This window comes from Zonotrichia leucophrys, chromosome 8 (genome assembly GCF_028769735.1).
Source record: "Zonotrichia leucophrys gambelii isolate GWCS_2022_RI chromosome 8, RI_Zleu_2.0, whole genome shotgun sequence".
In the NCBI taxonomy this organism is placed as follows: Eukaryota; Metazoa; Chordata; class Aves; order Passeriformes; family Passerellidae; genus Zonotrichia; species Zonotrichia leucophrys.
The window spans coordinates 29960279-29977761 of NC_088178.1; the positions used below are offsets into that span (position 1 = coordinate 29960279).

General features: G+C 52.2%; 2 protein-coding genes across 2 annotated transcripts in view; both read right to left on the bottom strand.

Annotated features, from left to right (window-relative positions):
• Positions 1 to 580: 580 nt before the first annotated feature.
• DIRAS3 (DIRAS family GTPase 3) lies at positions 581 to 1891 on the bottom strand. The gene is made up of 2 exons (XM_064719701.1): positions 1629 to 1891; positions 581 to 1475 (listed from the first exon to the last, which is right to left on the bottom strand). Exon 2 carries the CDS (start codon positions 1388 to 1390, stop codon positions 794 to 796), a length of 597 nt encoding a protein of 198 aa, XP_064575771.1. The 5' UTR covers positions 1391 to 1475; positions 1629 to 1891; the 3' UTR covers positions 581 to 793.
• A 3741-nt stretch (positions 1892 to 5632) lies between these two features.
• The window catches only part of WLS (Wnt ligand secretion mediator), a 30733-nt gene continuing 18882 nt past the window's right edge, over positions 5633 to 17483 (bottom strand). The window contains exons 4-12 of the mRNA XM_064719662.1: positions 17300 to 17461; positions 16450 to 16586; positions 15932 to 16100; positions 15676 to 15773; positions 14544 to 14607; positions 13777 to 13920; positions 12422 to 12505; positions 10831 to 10984; positions 5633 to 7778 (exon numbers count right to left, since the gene is read on the bottom strand). Coding sequence (XP_064575732.1) covers positions 7669 to 7778; positions 10831 to 10984; positions 12422 to 12505; positions 13777 to 13920; positions 14544 to 14607; positions 15676 to 15773; positions 15932 to 16100; positions 16450 to 16586; positions 17300 to 17461 — 1122 coding nt within the window. The 3' untranslated portion in view covers positions 5633 to 7668. The remainder of the gene's footprint in view (positions 7779 to 10830; positions 10985 to 12421; positions 12506 to 13776; positions 13921 to 14543; positions 14608 to 15675; positions 15774 to 15931; positions 16101 to 16449; positions 16587 to 17299; positions 17462 to 17483) is intronic.

Sequence of the window (17483 nt, forward strand, 5' to 3'; positions counted from 1 at the left end):
CAGACAGCACAACCACGGTGATGGCTGGGCAAGGAGAAGATAACCAGCTTCTACATCAATGGGCACTCAGAACCTCCCAGTTACCTTCACCAGGAGGCAGCTCCTGCTCAAGGACACCAAGGATCACTCCTGGACTGGGAGGGAGAGCACGTGGAAAATCCTGCCTCAGTGAACAGAGGAAGTTGGGAATGAAAAAGTAAAGCAGGAACGAAAGCCTGATTTTGTACAGCTGTAATCACTCCCAGAACTGCACAAGTCTTGGGAATTGAACAGCACACAGGAAAACTTCGCTTCTGCCATGCAAAACTGCAGCTTGGGTGGGCAAGCCAGTCTGTCAATCAAAAATTTAGGCACGCAGAGCCACACACATGTTCGTTTTTAGAGCAAATGCCTCACTTTGTTAGAGATTTGCTCTGGTCAACAGATTCCTGAAAACAATTTAACTCTACACATTATAGATTATTTCCTCTGAGTTAACAGGCTGGAGATATTTAAAAACTGGCATGAATAGAGAGGATTGTTCTGAGAGACGTTTTTTTCCTCTGGAAAACTTCTTACATTAAAAACTTCTAGCCATAGGTAATTGCTAACATGGAACATTTATTGGTTTAAAAAAATAAACATGCAGAAGCCATCCTCCTTAAAAACAACACATACAATTACCCAGCGGGGATTTTAGAGGAAAGCAACAACCCTGCAAGGCGTGAATTCCTCCAAAATCTCCAGCAGAAATGTATTTTCTGTGGGAGTCCACGCTCCAGCTGTGCCGTGCAGCGAGTCCAGCCAAAGGCAATCACATTACAGAGCATTTGCCTTGCAGTTTATCTTTCTTTTTCTGCTGTTTGGATTTCTTTCCATCCACCTGGAGACTGATAGTTCTCCTCTGCTCCAGATTCAAGAGCTCCTGGAAGAGCTCCTGCACGTTGTAGTTCATTTTGGCTGACGTCTCCATGAAGGCACACTTCCACTTGCTGGCCAGCGCCTGCCCCTCGCTGGCATCCAGCTCCCTCTGCGCGTCGTCACTTTTGTTCCCCACCAACATTATCGGGATTTTCTGGATGTCGCCTTTGATCTGACAGATCTCATCGAAGATGGGGTGAAGATCTTCCATGGACTGCCTGCTGGTGACGGAGTACACCAAGATGAAGGCATGCCCTTTGGATATGGAGAGCCGCTGCATGGCAGGGAACTGATGGCTGCCCGTGGTGTCCGTGATCTGCAGGGTGCAGATGCTCTTGTCACAGCTGATCACCTGCCGGTACGTGTCCTCGATGGTGGGGATGTAGGTTTCCCTGAAAGTGCCCCTCACAAAGCGCAGGACCAGGGAGCTCTTGCCGACCCCCGCTGCTCCGAACACCACCACCCTGTAATCATTGCTCTGCTCAGGCATGTTCGCTGCGCCGAGACGCGAGGGGAGGTTTTCACACAAAAAGCCCGAGTTCCACCAAGTTTACACACCCCTATGCAGAGGTGGGCTGCGGAGAGGCAGGGGGAAAGGGTGCGTTATTGAAATCAGCAATTAATAAATCACTCCCATCCTTTTGCCGCGAAATAAACCACTGCTCCTCCCTACCCCAGCCATGCAGCCCATGCACGTTTAACGCTACGAGACGAGAATAAGAATTCACCTGCAGCCATCAGCTCCACCGAGCAGCGAAAAGGGGCTGAAACCGCCTGGCAGCCGCGGGGAAGAGGCGTTCCGGCTGCAGGGAAGCCGTGCTCAGCCCCGGGAAAGCCGCGCTCAGCCCCCGGGAAGGCGTGTTCCAGCCCCCGGGAAGCGGCACCACCCTCCCTCGCCCGGAGCGCCGCCGCCGCCGCGGCAGGGGAGGGGAGGCTCCGAGCCTTCGTAAACCCAGCCTTCCACTCAACGGCCCCGTGAAAATAAATAAATAATCAACACGACCGCCCGAATTAAAGCCGCTGCAGCCGAGCTCTGCTGCTCCATCCCTCACTCCGCGCACAAAGGCGAGTCTCGCCCTCCTTCAGCCCCCCGCACCGCAGACCCCCAGGAACTGCCGGGCTCTGCCGTCTTTCATCCACCCTGTGCATCTCCCAGCTTTAATTTAGGGCTGATTTAATTTAAAAAAACTTCAAATCCGGGTCAGATTTTCGTCCCCATTGGCATTAAGCGGGGCAGGGATGCCCTGAGCAGCTTCTCAGCCCTCCCCGAGTAAACCACCGAGCCCTGAGGCCATGGCCAGCAAGGTCCACTCAGGACCTTCTCCGTGTATTCCCTTCCAACTCAGGATATTCTGTGATTCCACTGTTTGGTTTGCCTCTCTCACACCGCGGGATGAAATAAGAGTAGTTGTTTATCACAATCACAACCCGTGTTTCTCTTCGTTTATTAGGAATTTCCCCCAACGCAGTCTCTCCAAACGCCCTCATGCGGGGACACCGGAGCTCGCACCATCCCGCTGCCTGACAGGGGCAGACGGCCGTGTGTCCGCGCTGTTCCACCTCCTGCACGGCCGGGGAGGAGAGCTACCCCCGGCTCTTCTCGGCCGCCGCCCCGGGCTCGGCTCTCCCCTCACGGCCCCTTCCTGCCTGTGGGGTCCCGCCACGGGCTGGGCTCTCCCCTCACGGCCCCTTCCCGCCCTGGGCTCAGCTCCCCCCTCATGGTCCCTTCCCGCCCCGGTCCCAGCTCTGCCCTCACGGCCCCTTCCCGCCCCTTCCCGCCCTCGCGTTCCCGCCCAGGCACCGCCCGCCCTCACGCCCCAAAATGGCCGTCGGCCTCTGAGGGGATCGGTCGGAAATCAATGCATTTTTATGAAGTGTTTCTGTTTGTGGGTCACCTACGTTGCAAAATGTGGGATATGTAAAATTTTCTTAAGAAATTATGGTTTTTTGGTGTTTGATCTTTGCATACTTGCAAGCCTAGTCGACAAAAAGTGAGATTGAATCTGTGAAACAACAGCCAACAAGCTCTAAGTGATGGCCATGTATTAAAAAAAGAACTGAATTGTTGGTAGAGTTGTTAAGGTTAGGGCTGGACACGTTTCTCTGCTCTCAGACCTGGGGGAGTTGAACAAAGCTTGGGAAGAAGGATGAACCATTGATAGTGGGCACAGGGAATGCAGGATTTATGGACCACAAAGACATCTGGCAGAACTCCCAAGATGAGGAAGAAATTCATAAAAACAACTCAGTAACTGTGCTGAAATCAGCACTTGTGGAGGAAGACTTCCCAGTCCTTCCCCAAACTCATTCTTCTCAAACCATTTGTGGTTTTCCGGGTTATCATTTCTTATTTCTCTGATCCTTGTTGCATTCCTAACGCTGTGGTATTCTCTTATTATAAATCCACTTCTATCAGCCTTGTTATGCTTCTATCCCAGAACAACAAAAAGTAGATCTATTTCATAATGTTTTTTTGTCTGACACAAAAGAAAACCTCAGAGGAGTTTCAGTCTTGACATGAGGCCGAAATACCTGGGGTAGAACTTGGACCAAATCCATCCCCATGCAAGGGGAACTAACCTGAGACCTTAAAAAAGAAATGGCCTCTCTAAAACCAGGTGCCCATTTGTACTGAGATGCTTTGAAAGGTACTGTCTGAATTAATTATGATAATGATGAAAACAGGAGAATAACGCAGAACTGTGAAAGTCCACTAATCAACATTAGTGGGGATCAGGGATCATCCTTCACCTTCCTTTTGCTGTAAAAAATTCCTGTTCATCTTACATTTGCTTTTACGGTTCCTGTCTCTCCAGGCAGGATGACTGTGGCAAGACTCAACCTGCAAGCCATTCACTTTGCCTGAATCCCATCATTGTTGGGGGTTTTCAGAGCAGATTTGCAAACCGTCATTTCTGGTGTTTATGGGGTGTTTCTAAACCTTCATTTCGGGTGTTTATGAGGTATTTATTAGCCACAATGAAATGCTGGCTAGAAATGAGTAGCTAATTCACTCTCTGTGCTAGCCGCTTTTGCTCAGTTATCCCATTTTCCAAGCTTTCCAATGGTTCTTTCTAAGAGGTGTTTTATTTAAACCTCCAGATCTAAAGCCTGAAGATGGGATTGATTTCCTATAATAGGCTGTGACAAGGGAAGAACTCTGAGAGCTCTTGCACAGTGTGGTGTCAGGTGCTAAGTGGGAAGCAGACCCGTGACACGTCCATGTGCCCACCACAGATCAAAACCTTCCAGAAATAAATCTGTCGCTGCTCATTGCTTATTTTACCCCAAAAAGTGCTCTGACGCTGTCCTGTTGTCAAGAGCAGGTGACTGTCATTATAACCAGAACTGGAGCTCCTCTCCTGCAGCTCCATCTCCTGCCATTCTGTCCCCAGCAGTGCACCCCATCCTTCACCGCCATCCTGACAAAATCCCAGAAACAGCTTTGGGCTGCAGGGTTTGTGGTGGGACAGGGAACGCCTTTCAGTGTCCCACAACACACGAATTGTTTGGGGCTGCTGGAAGTGGGTTTAAACCCCGGCAGCTGCCTCTGCTCAGTGCTGGCAGGCTCAGGTGGCTTTTCCCATCCCTGCCTGTTCTCATTGTGTCCCTGCACAGCCACCGGACGCACCAAGCTGCAGGACAGCCCGGACCCCGAGCAGCACCGTGCAGGCAATTGTGGCTCCCCAACATCCCCAAATTCCCACATTTCACTGCCGAGGGATCGCTCAGTCCGGCCGGAGCCGGGCTCTGGTGGCAGCAGGTGGCAGCAGAGCCCTGCCAGGGCAGGATGCGCCCGGGAAAGGAGCGTGTGCGAGGGGGTGGTGGTGCTACAGGCACTGAAATCTCATTTATTCGCTCTTTTGACACTCCTTAGGTCCCAAAGAGCTGCACTGCCTGTGGCTGGCTGGAGCTAGCACAGGCTGCAGCGAGAATGGAGCCACGGGCTCTGCCTAAAGCTCACACCCGGGCCTTCAGGCTCTGCATGCTGAACTTCGTCTGTTTTCATCAAATTTTCCACTACTCCCTGAGTGCAAGTCAAAGAATTATAGCATTATTTAGGTTGGAAAAGCCCTCTCAGACCACTGAGTGCAGTCATTCCCCCAACACTGCCAAGGCCACCGCTGCCCCGTGTCCCCAGCTGCCACATCCACACGCCCTTCAAATCTCTCCAGGGATGGGGACTCCACCCCTGCCCTGGGCAGCTGTGCCAGGGCTGGACAACTCTTTCCATGAAAAAATTTTCCCAAATATCCGATCTAAACTTCCCCTGGCACAACCTGAGGCTGTTTCCTGTTGTCCTGTCACTTGTTCCCTGGGAGAAGACACCAACACTTTTTAAAAATTTATTTTCCCTGGATTACAGACAGCAAGGCAACATGGGGAGAGCAGGCTCCAAGCAGTGGGCAGCAGCACCTTGAAATATGGCAGCAGAGGGAGGGTACTGCCCAAATCAACGCTGCAGTGGGGCGACGGCCAACACACAAAGGTCACAGCACAGCTGTGACAACTCCAGGGCTGGCAGGCAGGGACAGGAGAGAAAACCCTGCAGGGTTGTTCAGCCTGGGGAACAGAAGGCTCCGGGAGACCTTAAGAGCCCCTTCCCATAATTATAGGGGCTCCAGGAGAGCTGGAGAGGGACTTTGGATGAGGGTCTGGAAGGACAGGACAAGGGGAAATGGCTTCCCACTGCCAGAGGAGATTGGAGACGAGCAGAAATTCCAACAAGAAATCCACAATATTGTATATTTTATTTAAATTAACAAAACTACATGTTTTCCAGGTTGCTTAAAGCATTCTGTAAAAACTGAACTCAACCTAAACAACAACAAAAAAAGGATATATTTTAATAAGACCCAGGGACTATTTCCAAGACATAGGAGTTGGGCTGAGGAATGAAGAAATAAAAAACCCACACACGCACGCACACGCGCCCCGTAAACAAACTGTTAGTGTTTGACACAGAATTTGGTTCGAAAGCTGCAGCTCCCCGTTCGTGGGCAGCCTTTACAAAACGCAATGCTATAGTCTAAGCTGGAAAGGAACCCACGGACACAGCTATGGGAACAACATAAATATCACGTAAGAACCCAAGGGAAAAGGGACGGCAAAGTTGCAAAGTCGAGTGTTCAGCTGGGAACGTTCCGGGGTTGCAGGGATGTGCGTTGATTTAATTCACTTCTAACGGAGTAGCTACTACAGTAGGAACACTGCTTGGACCTGCTTGGCCTCCAGGGGCAGGGGAAGCTGGGCATCCCGGGGAGGGCAAACACAACAAACAGAATTGCTGTAAGAAAATCCAGCAGGAGCTGCAATGAATACTCAGGGAGCAGGCCTTTGGCAGAGGGCTCTGCCTGGTGTAACACCTCCTGGCTGGAGGAGCCCCATGCGATGGTGCCCAGCAATCAAACCCACGCAAGGTGGTCTTGTGGTGCCACCCTCTCTTTTTTTCATAGTATTGAGCTTTAATACATGGATGAGGGTAAATGGATAAATTCTGGGGTGGGAATTGTTATGGTACCGGGAATCGTGGTGGTACCTGGGCTGACAGGAATGAGTTTCTCCTCTGTGCCTCCCCTATAACGCTTCAGCAACACGCAGCAGCAGCAGATTGTTATCTTGTAGGGCCGGAACTGGGAGGGTGAGGTGCATGTTACCAGCAGTTAGCACAGACGTTTGCTCCTGCCTGCTCTCTGGATGCTCCAGGCCATGGAAGGTGTGCCCTGAGCAGCACAGACCCTTCCCCACCGTTCACTTCTCTGAGCTGGGCCCAGCAGGGTTCAGCTCCAGCCTCCAGCCCGGATCAGTTCCCACTCCCCTCTCTTTGCCAAAGGCCTCCCAGCACGGGGCTGAGCGAGCCCGGTGCCTGTGTCTGCTCTGGGAAAGCAAAGACCCACATTAGTGCGTGACCAGCGGATCCTTTCAAGTCCTTAATCCCTGGAAGAATCCAGCTCTGCTCCAGCCTGCCAGCGCACAGAGCGAGACTGCCCAGCTCCCAGGGATGCACTGTAACAAAAGGGAAGGTGGAGGAAGCTACAAAAGCACGGGGAAGCCAAAGGGACTGAGAAGGGAGGAGCTGGCTGTGGGATCAGCCAGCTGGGAACTTGGGTCAGGAGTGCTCTGTTCTCCTGCAACTCAGCTCAGCATCCAGGCTGGCCATTCCCTGTATCCAGCAAACAGCTGCAAAACCTGCTGAGAAAGCAGTCGCTGCTTCTACTAAAGCCTTACTAACAGCCTACTCCTCTCCCAGCTGTGCTTCATCCAGCCACAGAGGGTGGCTGCCCCAAAGACTCAGACAAGGGTCGGTACAGCCACGGCAGTGGAATTAAAGGCTTTTACAGCAAGGCTCCCCCCTGCAACCAACGCCTTGTGTAAGCTGCACACAGGAGCAAACCCAGAGTAGTGAGCACGTGCTCCTGGCTGAGCTCCCTGCAGCAGCTTTATGCACCAGCACGCCCAGCAAAATCAAACCAGCCCCACGGCAGCTCTGCCCCGGCCCCACATCCGCACCTGCGACTTTGCAACCTCAGTGCCCTTCCAGCAGGGTTTTACGTGCCCGAGTGTAACACAATATACACAGCCCTCCCCCCAGGAATAACTACACCATAGTAAAGAGTTACAAATGTTCTGCTCGCTGTCGCTGCCCTGTGGATGCACCAGGGACGGGGTGCTCGAGGAGCGGATGCAGCTGGAGGGGTCTCCAGCCAGAGGGACTCGTGTGTCCTCTGCTCCCCACGCCAGGCCGGTCCCTGCTGAGGCACCTCCGTGTCACTCCTGAGCCTCCTTCCGAGCCAGCTTGTACACCTCCGTGGGCCCGTCCACGTGGGTGATGGTGGTGGTGAGCTGCAGCTCCTCCCCGCTGTTCACCCCCAGGTCACCTGAGAAACAAAGGTGTTCCGTCAGTGCGGTCTCACAGTACAATATGGGACTATTCCAAAGGAAAAGATCACTTTATTCCCTCCAGCCGCTCAGCTGCCTAAGCCACAGACCAGCAACTTTCATGTAAATTGTTTTATTTACAGCTATTTAAATGGAAGCACAAGAAACACATTGAGGGGCCATAGCACGTCCAGAGAAGGGAACGGAGCTGGGGAAGGGGCTGGAGCACCAGGAGTGGCTGAGGGAGATGGGAAGGGGGCTCGGCCTGGAGAAAAGGAGGCTCAGGCAGAACCATCCGGCTCTCCTCAACTCCCTGACAGGAGGGGCTATTTTCTCCACTCCTCATCCCTCCATCTGAGCTGCACAGTTCCATCTGGGCAATGCTAAAAGGCACAGAAACCACCCTGAAGGTTCCAGCCAGCCTTGGCTAAAAGTCAGACCTATCTAACCCAGCCATTAATTCAAATGCCTGCTTGGAAACCCAAACCATCATTTGCAAAGCTTTTCAAGGCGCCGAGTGTGCATTTGGACCAATGAGGGCAGTGAGGGAAGCCAAGCAATCAATTAATATGATTGGCAAAGCAAGCTTCGGTTTATTTTGAGTACACCAGTACTTTTATATTGTTTTCCAGTAACTATGCATACTTGTCGTTAGTTCATTGGTTTAACTGCTTATACATGTCCTGAGTTTATTGGTTTAAAGCAAGAGATTACATTTACATATTCCTCCTACTTTGTGGTTATGCATACTTTATGGTTTCTATTCTCGTCTCTGTCCTTGCCCTTTTGACCTTGTCAGCAGGCAGGATGCAGCATCTTCCTATCCTGGCGTGTGGCCTGGTTATGCTAGGTATGGCTCACTTATGCTAAGCTGCTAAGTGAACATGTATGCTAAGTTAACATGGGCTTTGCTTGTACAACATTTCCACGGATCCATGGCCCTTTTCCATGATGGCTGCAGGTAGGACATGCTCTTATTATCCCTCTGGCTTCTTCCATAGTGATGCTGAACTGTTTGTGCAGTCCTCGGGCATTCTGATGAAATGTGGCATGGGCTTCTTGGGTTTTTGCCAACTCACTCACTGGTGCCATCAACAAAACCAACCAACCTGCACGAGCGTTGCCTTCGCCCAGTCCCTCAGTCCATTTGTGGCTCCTGATGTGCAATACTGCATATGCTTCCCCTCTTAGGAGTATTGCTGCCTGCAATTGTTGTAACAGTTCAAAAAGCCGGGAATGTTGTATTTCCTTAACGCGTGCATTTTCAATTCTCTGAACAATCCCAGCCACATATAGTGAGTCCGTTACCACATTCAGCTTATCGTGGGGCCACTGCTTCAAGGTCCAAACCACCGTGGATAATTCCAGTGTCTGTAAAGAGTTCCCTGCAGGTAGTGGTATTGTTCTGAAGTCCTTCCACTCGCAGTGGAGCAAGGGCGGCAAAGGCTGGCTGTTGAGCTTGCACCAAATCTTTCCCTAACTCTTTTACTGCCTCCACTAACATAGCCTGCGGGCCTACTGGCACCCGACTCATTCTGTCTAGCATTTCTTCCACAGTAGCATCCCCTGGCAATGTAACTATCCTGATGATCTATTGCTTCCTTTGAAATCGCTTGTCAATCTATCCGTGAAACTCTATTCTGAGACTCTCTATCTACATTCTGTATCTTTTCCTTTTTCCTCCCTCTCCTTTTACAAGAGACTTTGGCATTCCAATCATGATCACTTACAGCTGCTCTGCCTAGTTCCTCCTCCTCACTCTCTGTTAACTCATTACTCCCATTCTCCTCATGTTCCTCCTTGAGCCATGGAGCAACTTTCTCTGACTCTACCCCACCTTTAATTCTCCTGAAGTGGTGGGGCAGTTGGCTGCACTGACTCAATTTCCTGCCGGGTTTTCACCGGCACCGAGCACTCTATTGGGGGAGTAGACACATAATCAATTCCCAACTGGAACTTCCCTGCTTCTGCAGGTTTGCCTTCCAAATGAGCTGACACTACAGCCGCTATCTTTTTCTCAGCGTGATACTTTTGTAAACAGTTAATTACTGCTCGCCACGGCTTCATCAGTTTCTTACCAGTTTTGTTCTTATCTATAGCCAAATCCCATAATACATCCTCGTATTTCTGCCACTGACTAACCTTGAATAACGTCCCTGGGTTGGTAAAACAACCTCACACCTTGCCAAAAGCAATCAACCCTGCTAAATCTTTCTTAAGGTCAATATCCTTTTCTACCTGGTTTCCTAAAAAGTGTGTAAAAAAATCAAGGGCTACCTCACTCTCCATTTTAGCCAGCCGGCAACTGTCCCTGTCAATGTTGTTAGTGCAGCCTTTTCTCTTGGGTAGCCCAGTCGGACAGCGGATCCCTCTGCTCAGCTCAGTCCAGGCACGGATCGGGCATCCCACGCCAGTGTCTGCCGATCTTCTGCCCCCCGGTCGCTGCCTACCGGTGCTTTGCCGATGTCTCGCCACCGCTGAAGTCAGGATCAGAAGGTAGGGTCTCCTGGTTATTGATCACGTCGGGGTCACCATTGAGGGCGGTGAGGGAAGCCAAGCAATCAATCAATATGATTGGTAAAGTAACCTTCGGTTTATTTTGACTACGCCGGTAGTTTTATATTGTTTTCCAGTAATTATACATACTTGTTGTTAGTTTATTGGTTTAATTGCTTATACACGTCGTGAACGTATTGGTTTAAAGCAAGAGATTACATCTACCTATTCCTCCTACTTTGTGGTTATGCATACTTTATGTTTCTGTTCTCATCGCTGTCCTTGCCCTCTCGACCTTGTCAGCAGGCAGGATGCAGCACCTTCCTATCCTGGTGTGTGGCCTGGTTATGCTAGGTACAGCTCACTTATGCTAACCTGCTCAGTTAACATGTATGCTGAGTTAACATGGGCTTTGCTTGTACAACATTTCCACGGATCCATGGCCCTTTTCCTCCAGCCCTTCTTCCACAGACCAAAAAAAGGGCACAGAAGGCACACCCTGATTTGTACCCCTTTGTCCCCTCGAGAGCCCTCAGGTCATTTGGGGACATTTACCATTGGACTGGTCTTCGCCGTAGTTCTTGTGGGATGGCGCGTACAGGAACATGAGGGCGAACACGTAGAGATTCCACATCCCGTAGATGCCGGTGAAGAAGGCACTGTTCACCTGGATCGTGATGTCCCCCCACTTCCAGTGGCCTTCTGTCACCTGTCCAGGGAAAACAGACACGGACAGGCCATCAGGAAGAGCAAAGTCCATAAAGACACAGCCTTGGAGTACATCAGTGAGAACAGCATCAATTCAACAGGACAGAGGAAATGGAGTGTAAAAGGTTCAGTGAGGCAGAAGTCAGGCTGGGATTCTCCTCTTCAGGCTCGGTCTGCAGGGACAAAATGCTCCTGACAAAGTGAATCCCTCGGGACTCCTTCAGCTCTGATGTCTCATTTACTGTGACCGAACCGCTGCGCTCTGCGATACCCCTGCCACAAGCGTGTGCTCAGCACAGACTGACACACAAAGGGCACTACCTGGGGACACCACTGACATCCCTGAACATCCACCTGCTAAAAATAGACCTTTTATAGCAGGAAAACCAGCGTGAGCAATGGGGGAATTGATGTGCTGAGCACGGCTGGCTGAGGAGGGGCCAGGCTGACAGCACCAACCTGCCACACGCTGAGGCCTGTCAACATCCATGCAAATATCATCAATATTAATATTCCTTGAAGGCACACAGACTGCTCAGGCTGCAGTGTTGCTTTCTGTTAAAGAACAGCATAAAGGCCAAGAAGAAAACTACAGTAGCTTAAAAAGAGATCCATGAAGATGCTCTGAGGCTGGAGCCCCTCTGCCATGGAGCCAGGCTGGGAGAGCTGGGGGTGCTCACCTGGAGAAGCAAAAGATCCAGGGAGAGCTCAGAGCCCTTCCAGGGCCTAAAAGGGCTCAAGGAGAGCTGGAGAGGGACTGGAGGGACAGCACACAGGGAATGGCTTCCACTGCCAGAGAGCAGGGATGGATGGGAGATTGAAAGGAACTGTTCCCTGGGAGGGTGGGCAGGCCCTGGCACAGGTGCCCAGAGCAGCTGTGGCTGCCCCTGGATCCCTGGCAGTGCCCAAGGCCAGGTTGGATGGGACGAGGAGCAGCCTGGGACAGTGGAAGGTGTCCCTGCCATGAGATGGGCTTTAGTGTCCCTTCCAGCCCAAGCCAGTCTGTGATTCCATGATTCCAGCACTGGTAAAAGCTCATTCGTACAGAGGTGACATGGGAGCTCAGGACAAACAGGTACAGCTGCTGCTGGGCACAGCAGGCTGCAGCCAGCCCAGGGAAGGTTGGATGCTGTCACATCTCCATGGGCACACAAAGCCACCCCAGTGTTTCAGTGTGAACAGAACATTTTCCTCTCGCTGAGTTCTCAGAAATGACGAAAGCCTGTTGGCCGATTTCCGCACAGCGCGGCCCCAACGCTCCCCGGGAGCCAAGGGCCTTTGTGCCGGCTCCAGCCTCAGCAACTGCATGGCAGAGCTTCAAATAAACCAACACGACTTCTTCAAAAGCAACTTGTTATCAAACGTGCTCAGAACAGGCCAGGCCAGTCTGACCAGTGACGCACTGAGGCTCTGCCGGGAGCCCAGAGCCGCCCCTCACCTGGCTCACGATGAAGAAGATGACGGTCATGGCTGCACAGGCCAGGGTGATGAGCATCATGAACTTGAACCTAAAAATCAGCCCCTGTTTAGAGAGAAATGTCACTGGTCACATTAACGGAATCCACAAAACCCATTTTTGGTTTTGGGATAGACAAGACACGAGGATAAAAAATAAAAAATAAAACAAGGGTCCAACCCACGAAACCCCAAAGCAAAACAACCTCCACCCACTCGTGTGCCGTGCTCAGCACAGCCCATATCCTCCGCTCCCCACACGTCTGCCGGAAGCTCCGCGCGGGGTGGGCACGTCTGGACAGCACTGCCTTTCCATGACATTTGCCCAGTGAGTGATTGAGCAGCAGTTAATTCAGGGGAAGAGGGGGCACGCCGGGCTGCAGGGGGCACGGCCCGACAGCTCACGGCCCTTGTAAAACAAACACCAGGTGGGGTCGGCGCCCCAGCGCGGGCTCGGGCTCTCACCACACTCATCCTCACCCCCAGCCCGGCTGGGAGGGAGCTGCAGCGATTCCAGTGTCGGGAAAACCTGGCTGGGTACACAGAATGGAGATTCTGAGACAAACTCCTTGGCTGGCAATCCCACTGCCCACCGCCCCTGCTTTCACTGGTCCTACATTTTTACTTACAAATTCTTCTGGTTTTGGGTGAGTGCGTGGGTTTTTTTAACCTGGTTCTGGAATTTAGGTGGAAATGTCAGTGTCTGCGTAATTACCCTGCCACACCACGACAACAAAGGACTATTAATTTAACCATTCCACACCAGATCCCTGCTCCCCTGATGTTTGGATGTGGAGTGTGGCAGCAGCAGCTCTGCACCACAAGCTGAAGCCCTGTGCCTCCTGCTAGAGGGAAAAACACTCAGTATCTGCTTCAAATTCTTTCAAGTCCAGCTTTCTGAATTTTTAATGTGCATTCTTGATGGATGATAACGACTTGTTTAAAGAAGAAGTGACCATAATTTAACAGAATGGCTTTGGGGAAAAATATTTGCACCCCTGCAGAAGCAGGTTAAGCAGTTGGGTTTGGCAGCCAGCAAATCAGGTAGGACAGAAAAACATACAAAATCATAGGCTAAAAATGGGGATCATGGGGGGAGTATGTTGTGGTTTGACCCTCCAGCAACTTCATAAGGAAATGACGACCCCAAAAATCCAAATTTATACCGTGAAAAACCAGATGGTCTTAGCAAGACCTCCCATTAAGCACAAAAGTTAATATTAAAGGAGGAGAAATGGAAGTATGAGGATGTTATGGATAAAGGGGGTCGCAGAACAGACTGTGAGTCCAAAATGTCTTTTAAAAACAAGGAATCTGTGCCCCAAGGAGGACCCTTACCTCGTAGTGAAGGCGGCGAGCCTTGCTCATGGCAGGGAGGCTCGACTGCTTCCCACTGATGTTTCTGAACACTTGGAAGACCATGAAACACAGGAAGAGAAAATAGAGGCACAGGCAGATCCCTGCAACTATAATAAAGGCCATCTGTGCAGAGGAAGTTAAGGGAAAATGGTACAAAACTAACAGGAAATCCTAGAAAGCATTACCCAGGGAAAATGGTACAAACTCACAGGAAATCCTAGAAAACATTACCCAGGGAAAATGGTACAAACTCACAGGAAATCCTAGAAAACATTACCCAGGGAAAATGGTACAAACGAACAGGAAATCCTAGAAAACATTACCCAGGGAAAATGGTACAAACGAACAGGAAATCCTAGAAGACATTACCCAGGGAAAATGGCACAAACGAACAGGAAATCCTAGAAGACATTACCCAGGGAAAATGGCACAAACGAACAGGAAATCCTAGAAAACATTACCCAGGGAAAATGGTACAAACTAACAGGAAATCCTAGAAAACATTACCCAGGGAAAATGGTACAAACGAACAGGAAATCCTAGAAAACATTACCCAGGGAAAATGGTACAAACGAACAGGAAATCCTAGAAAACCTTACCCATATTCAGCTCCCCAGTGATCTCCTGCAGTGCCTGGCCAGCCCCTGCCCCCCAAAAGCAGGGAGTTTGCCCACAGCTCCCAGGGACCTGGCAGGAGGGAGAACCTCCCCTGTCCCACATGTATCCCACAAGCAGGGAGAGGATACAGCCAGCTCCGTGCCCACCTCGGTGGTCCAGATGCTGTAGAAGGGGTTCTTGAGCTGCACTCCCCTGCAGAGAGGAGAGAAAACACCAACTGTCAGAGGGCTCAGAGGGCCCCTTGCCCACTCTGCAGCCTGGGAATCACAGACTCAGGGAACATCCTGAGCTGGAAGGACCCACAGGAATCACTGATCCAGCTCCTGCCCTGCATTGACACCCCAACAATCCCACCCTGTGGCTGACAGCATTGTCCCAGTGCTCCTGGAGCTCTGGCAGCCTTGGGGCCGTGCCCATTCCCTGGGGATCTGTGCAGTGCCAGCACCCTCTGGGGGAAGAACCTTTTCCCAAGGCTCTGCAGAGGAAAAGCCAGCAGTGCTGCTTTGCCATGTGGGTCAGGAGAAGGTGAGGTGGGAATGGTTTCCATGGCCAGCACACCTGGAGCACCCGCAGGAGCCTCCCCTGGCTCTGGGAGATGGGCTGTGCACCCAGCCATGGGTAAATGAGCTTTGCTTGGTCTTATCTTATGCAAGCTGTTCCAGCTCCAGAGCTCAGTCCCCAAGGGCACTGGGTGCCAGAAGCCAGCTCGCTCTCAGACCAAGGCCGCGGGTCAGCCCTAGCAAGCAGGGAATATTCAGCTCTCAGTGATCAGGCAGCTCTTGTGATTTCAGCTTTGCTTGCTAGGTAGCTTTTCCCTTGGCCTAAGGCTCCAGCAGAGGGTAGAGAGAGGAGAAGCAGAAGACACTGGCTGTTCCACGAGTATGGCTTTATTGGAGGGTCCGTGAAGGGTCTCAGCTCTTCTTCTTCCGAGTTAGTAGGGGTACAGTGTGCTACTGTTATACCCTTGGCCTGGATCCAATCCTGACCAATGGCAAAGGTGTTAGAGTGACCATAAGTGACCAATGGTAGGGTTTAACACAATATTGCCTTACATGGCTATAGGGATAAGGTACAAGGCAGATGTCCCTGGAGACAGGAAACTTCTTTGAGCTGTGTCAGCATTCTGTTCTCCAAGGGGCCCTGGCTAAACCTGAGGGGTTTACTACACATGGGGACCCAGCTGGTCCCTGCTGCAGGAGGGGGCCAGGAGCCTCCCCTGGCTCTGGGACGGCCGGGCCTGGGCAGTGCAGCTGCACCCACCTCTCACACATGTCAAAGATGAAGAGGCAGAAGGAGCCCACAGCGATGGGTCCAACCTGCTTCCAGTAGCCCGAGAGCCGGTTCCGCTCGTTCTGGTCCTGGGCACCAGGTGGGGAGGAGCAGAAAAAGGAAAAGCAAGTTAGCCTGAAATCCCCTCAGCTGGTGCAAGTCCCCCCAGCATCATTTCCAACCATCAGCTGCCAGGTTTTCCTGGAAGTGGGGCTGGAAACCACCTTCCCATGGGGGTGGTACCCACCATCATGTGCTCCCCACAGAAGATGATCCAAAACGAGAGCAGCATGGCGTAGAAGATGCCCTGTCGAATGTCTCCGAAGAGCAGCATCCAAGTCCAGTCAAATCCGATGGAAAACCACTCCACGGGGATGTTAATGAACGTCATGGAAATTCCCAGAGCGAAGATGACCCTGGAGAGGCACAAACACCATCTCTGCACATCCCAGTGTGTGAGGGAAGGACAGAGCCCCAAAAGCCAAAGCTGTGTGTGGAGAGCAACAGAAGGAAAGCCAGCACTTTTTGGGAAGTGTCACTTCCTGCCACCAAACCCCTTAGGACTGAGCTCCTCAGAGCAGCTCCTTTTTCTCCAGGGGTTTAACAGGAAAGAAAAGAGAAGCTGTGGAGGTCTCCAGCTCCCAGGGTGCCTGGGTGGAGGGAGGGGATGGAGAAGAGACAATTCCTATCTCCCAACCATGGGCTCTGCCTGGGAGCAATGCCCACCTCAGTGGGTCCCCTGGGCCACCACGGGCCCCTACTCACTTCTCCAGCAGGACGGGGGCCCGTGTCATCAGCGTGATCCTCCTCCAGTACCACACCATGATGATCAGAATGCTGGGCGTCAGGAAGGTCTTCATGGCAAACCACACCTTGGTGAAGCCCCCGTTTTGGTGGATGCCCTGAGGAAAAGCAGGGTACAGGGTTTGACATCATCACCCTGTGCTTCTCCTCATGGAGTGTCAGGAGGGGCACACATGTGGGAGTGCATCCAATGATGGTTTGGCCAATGATGGACAGAGAACAGGGGCCCACTGAGCCCCCAGGCCACCTGGGCAGGTTCCAGAACGTCTGAGAACAAATGCCAGCAGACACAGCTTCCATGGTGAGGGAGAGGGGGAATTCTGACACAGCATGGAAAAAGCTGGCAGAATCCCTCCCAGACAAGTAACCAGAGCCTCGTGGAGCCAAGTCACCCCTGGTGGGAAGAGCATTGGCTCATTAACGTGTTTCTGCAGCCACGCGTCCTCCCACCGCTGTCTGCAGCCACCGCAGCCGCGGTGGGAGGGCTCCAGCTGGGAAAAGCATCCCTGCTCACCCAGCCTCGAGGGCAAGGATCACTGACAGCCTTCCCACACATGGCCACAGCCAACTGCAGGCAGACCAGGCCCCCTCTGAACCCTCCTTAGCTCCTGTCTGTAGGAAGGACTCTGCATCGCAGGCAGACTGCGGTGGGAAGCAGAGGACACAGCGAGCGCGGAGCCTTGGGAAGAGGAGGAGGCTTGGGGAGGGCTCCTGAGAAGAGCAGGGCGTTCCCAGGGAGCAGGACAGTCCCGCTGGAGGCACAGGAGCTGGGGCAGGAGCTCTGGGTGCCAGGGGAGGGCAGGACGCTCACCACGAGGCGGATGTCCTTGATCTCGCCGATGCCCACGTTGATGCCCTTCCTGTCGTTGACGGGCAGGCGGATGTTGATGAGGTAGTACTTGTGTGCCACGCTGCCGATCTCCATGAAGGGCAGGAAGTCGCAGTCGTAGTGACGGCCCTCGGACTCCACCGTCTGCAAAGGGCAGCAGCACACG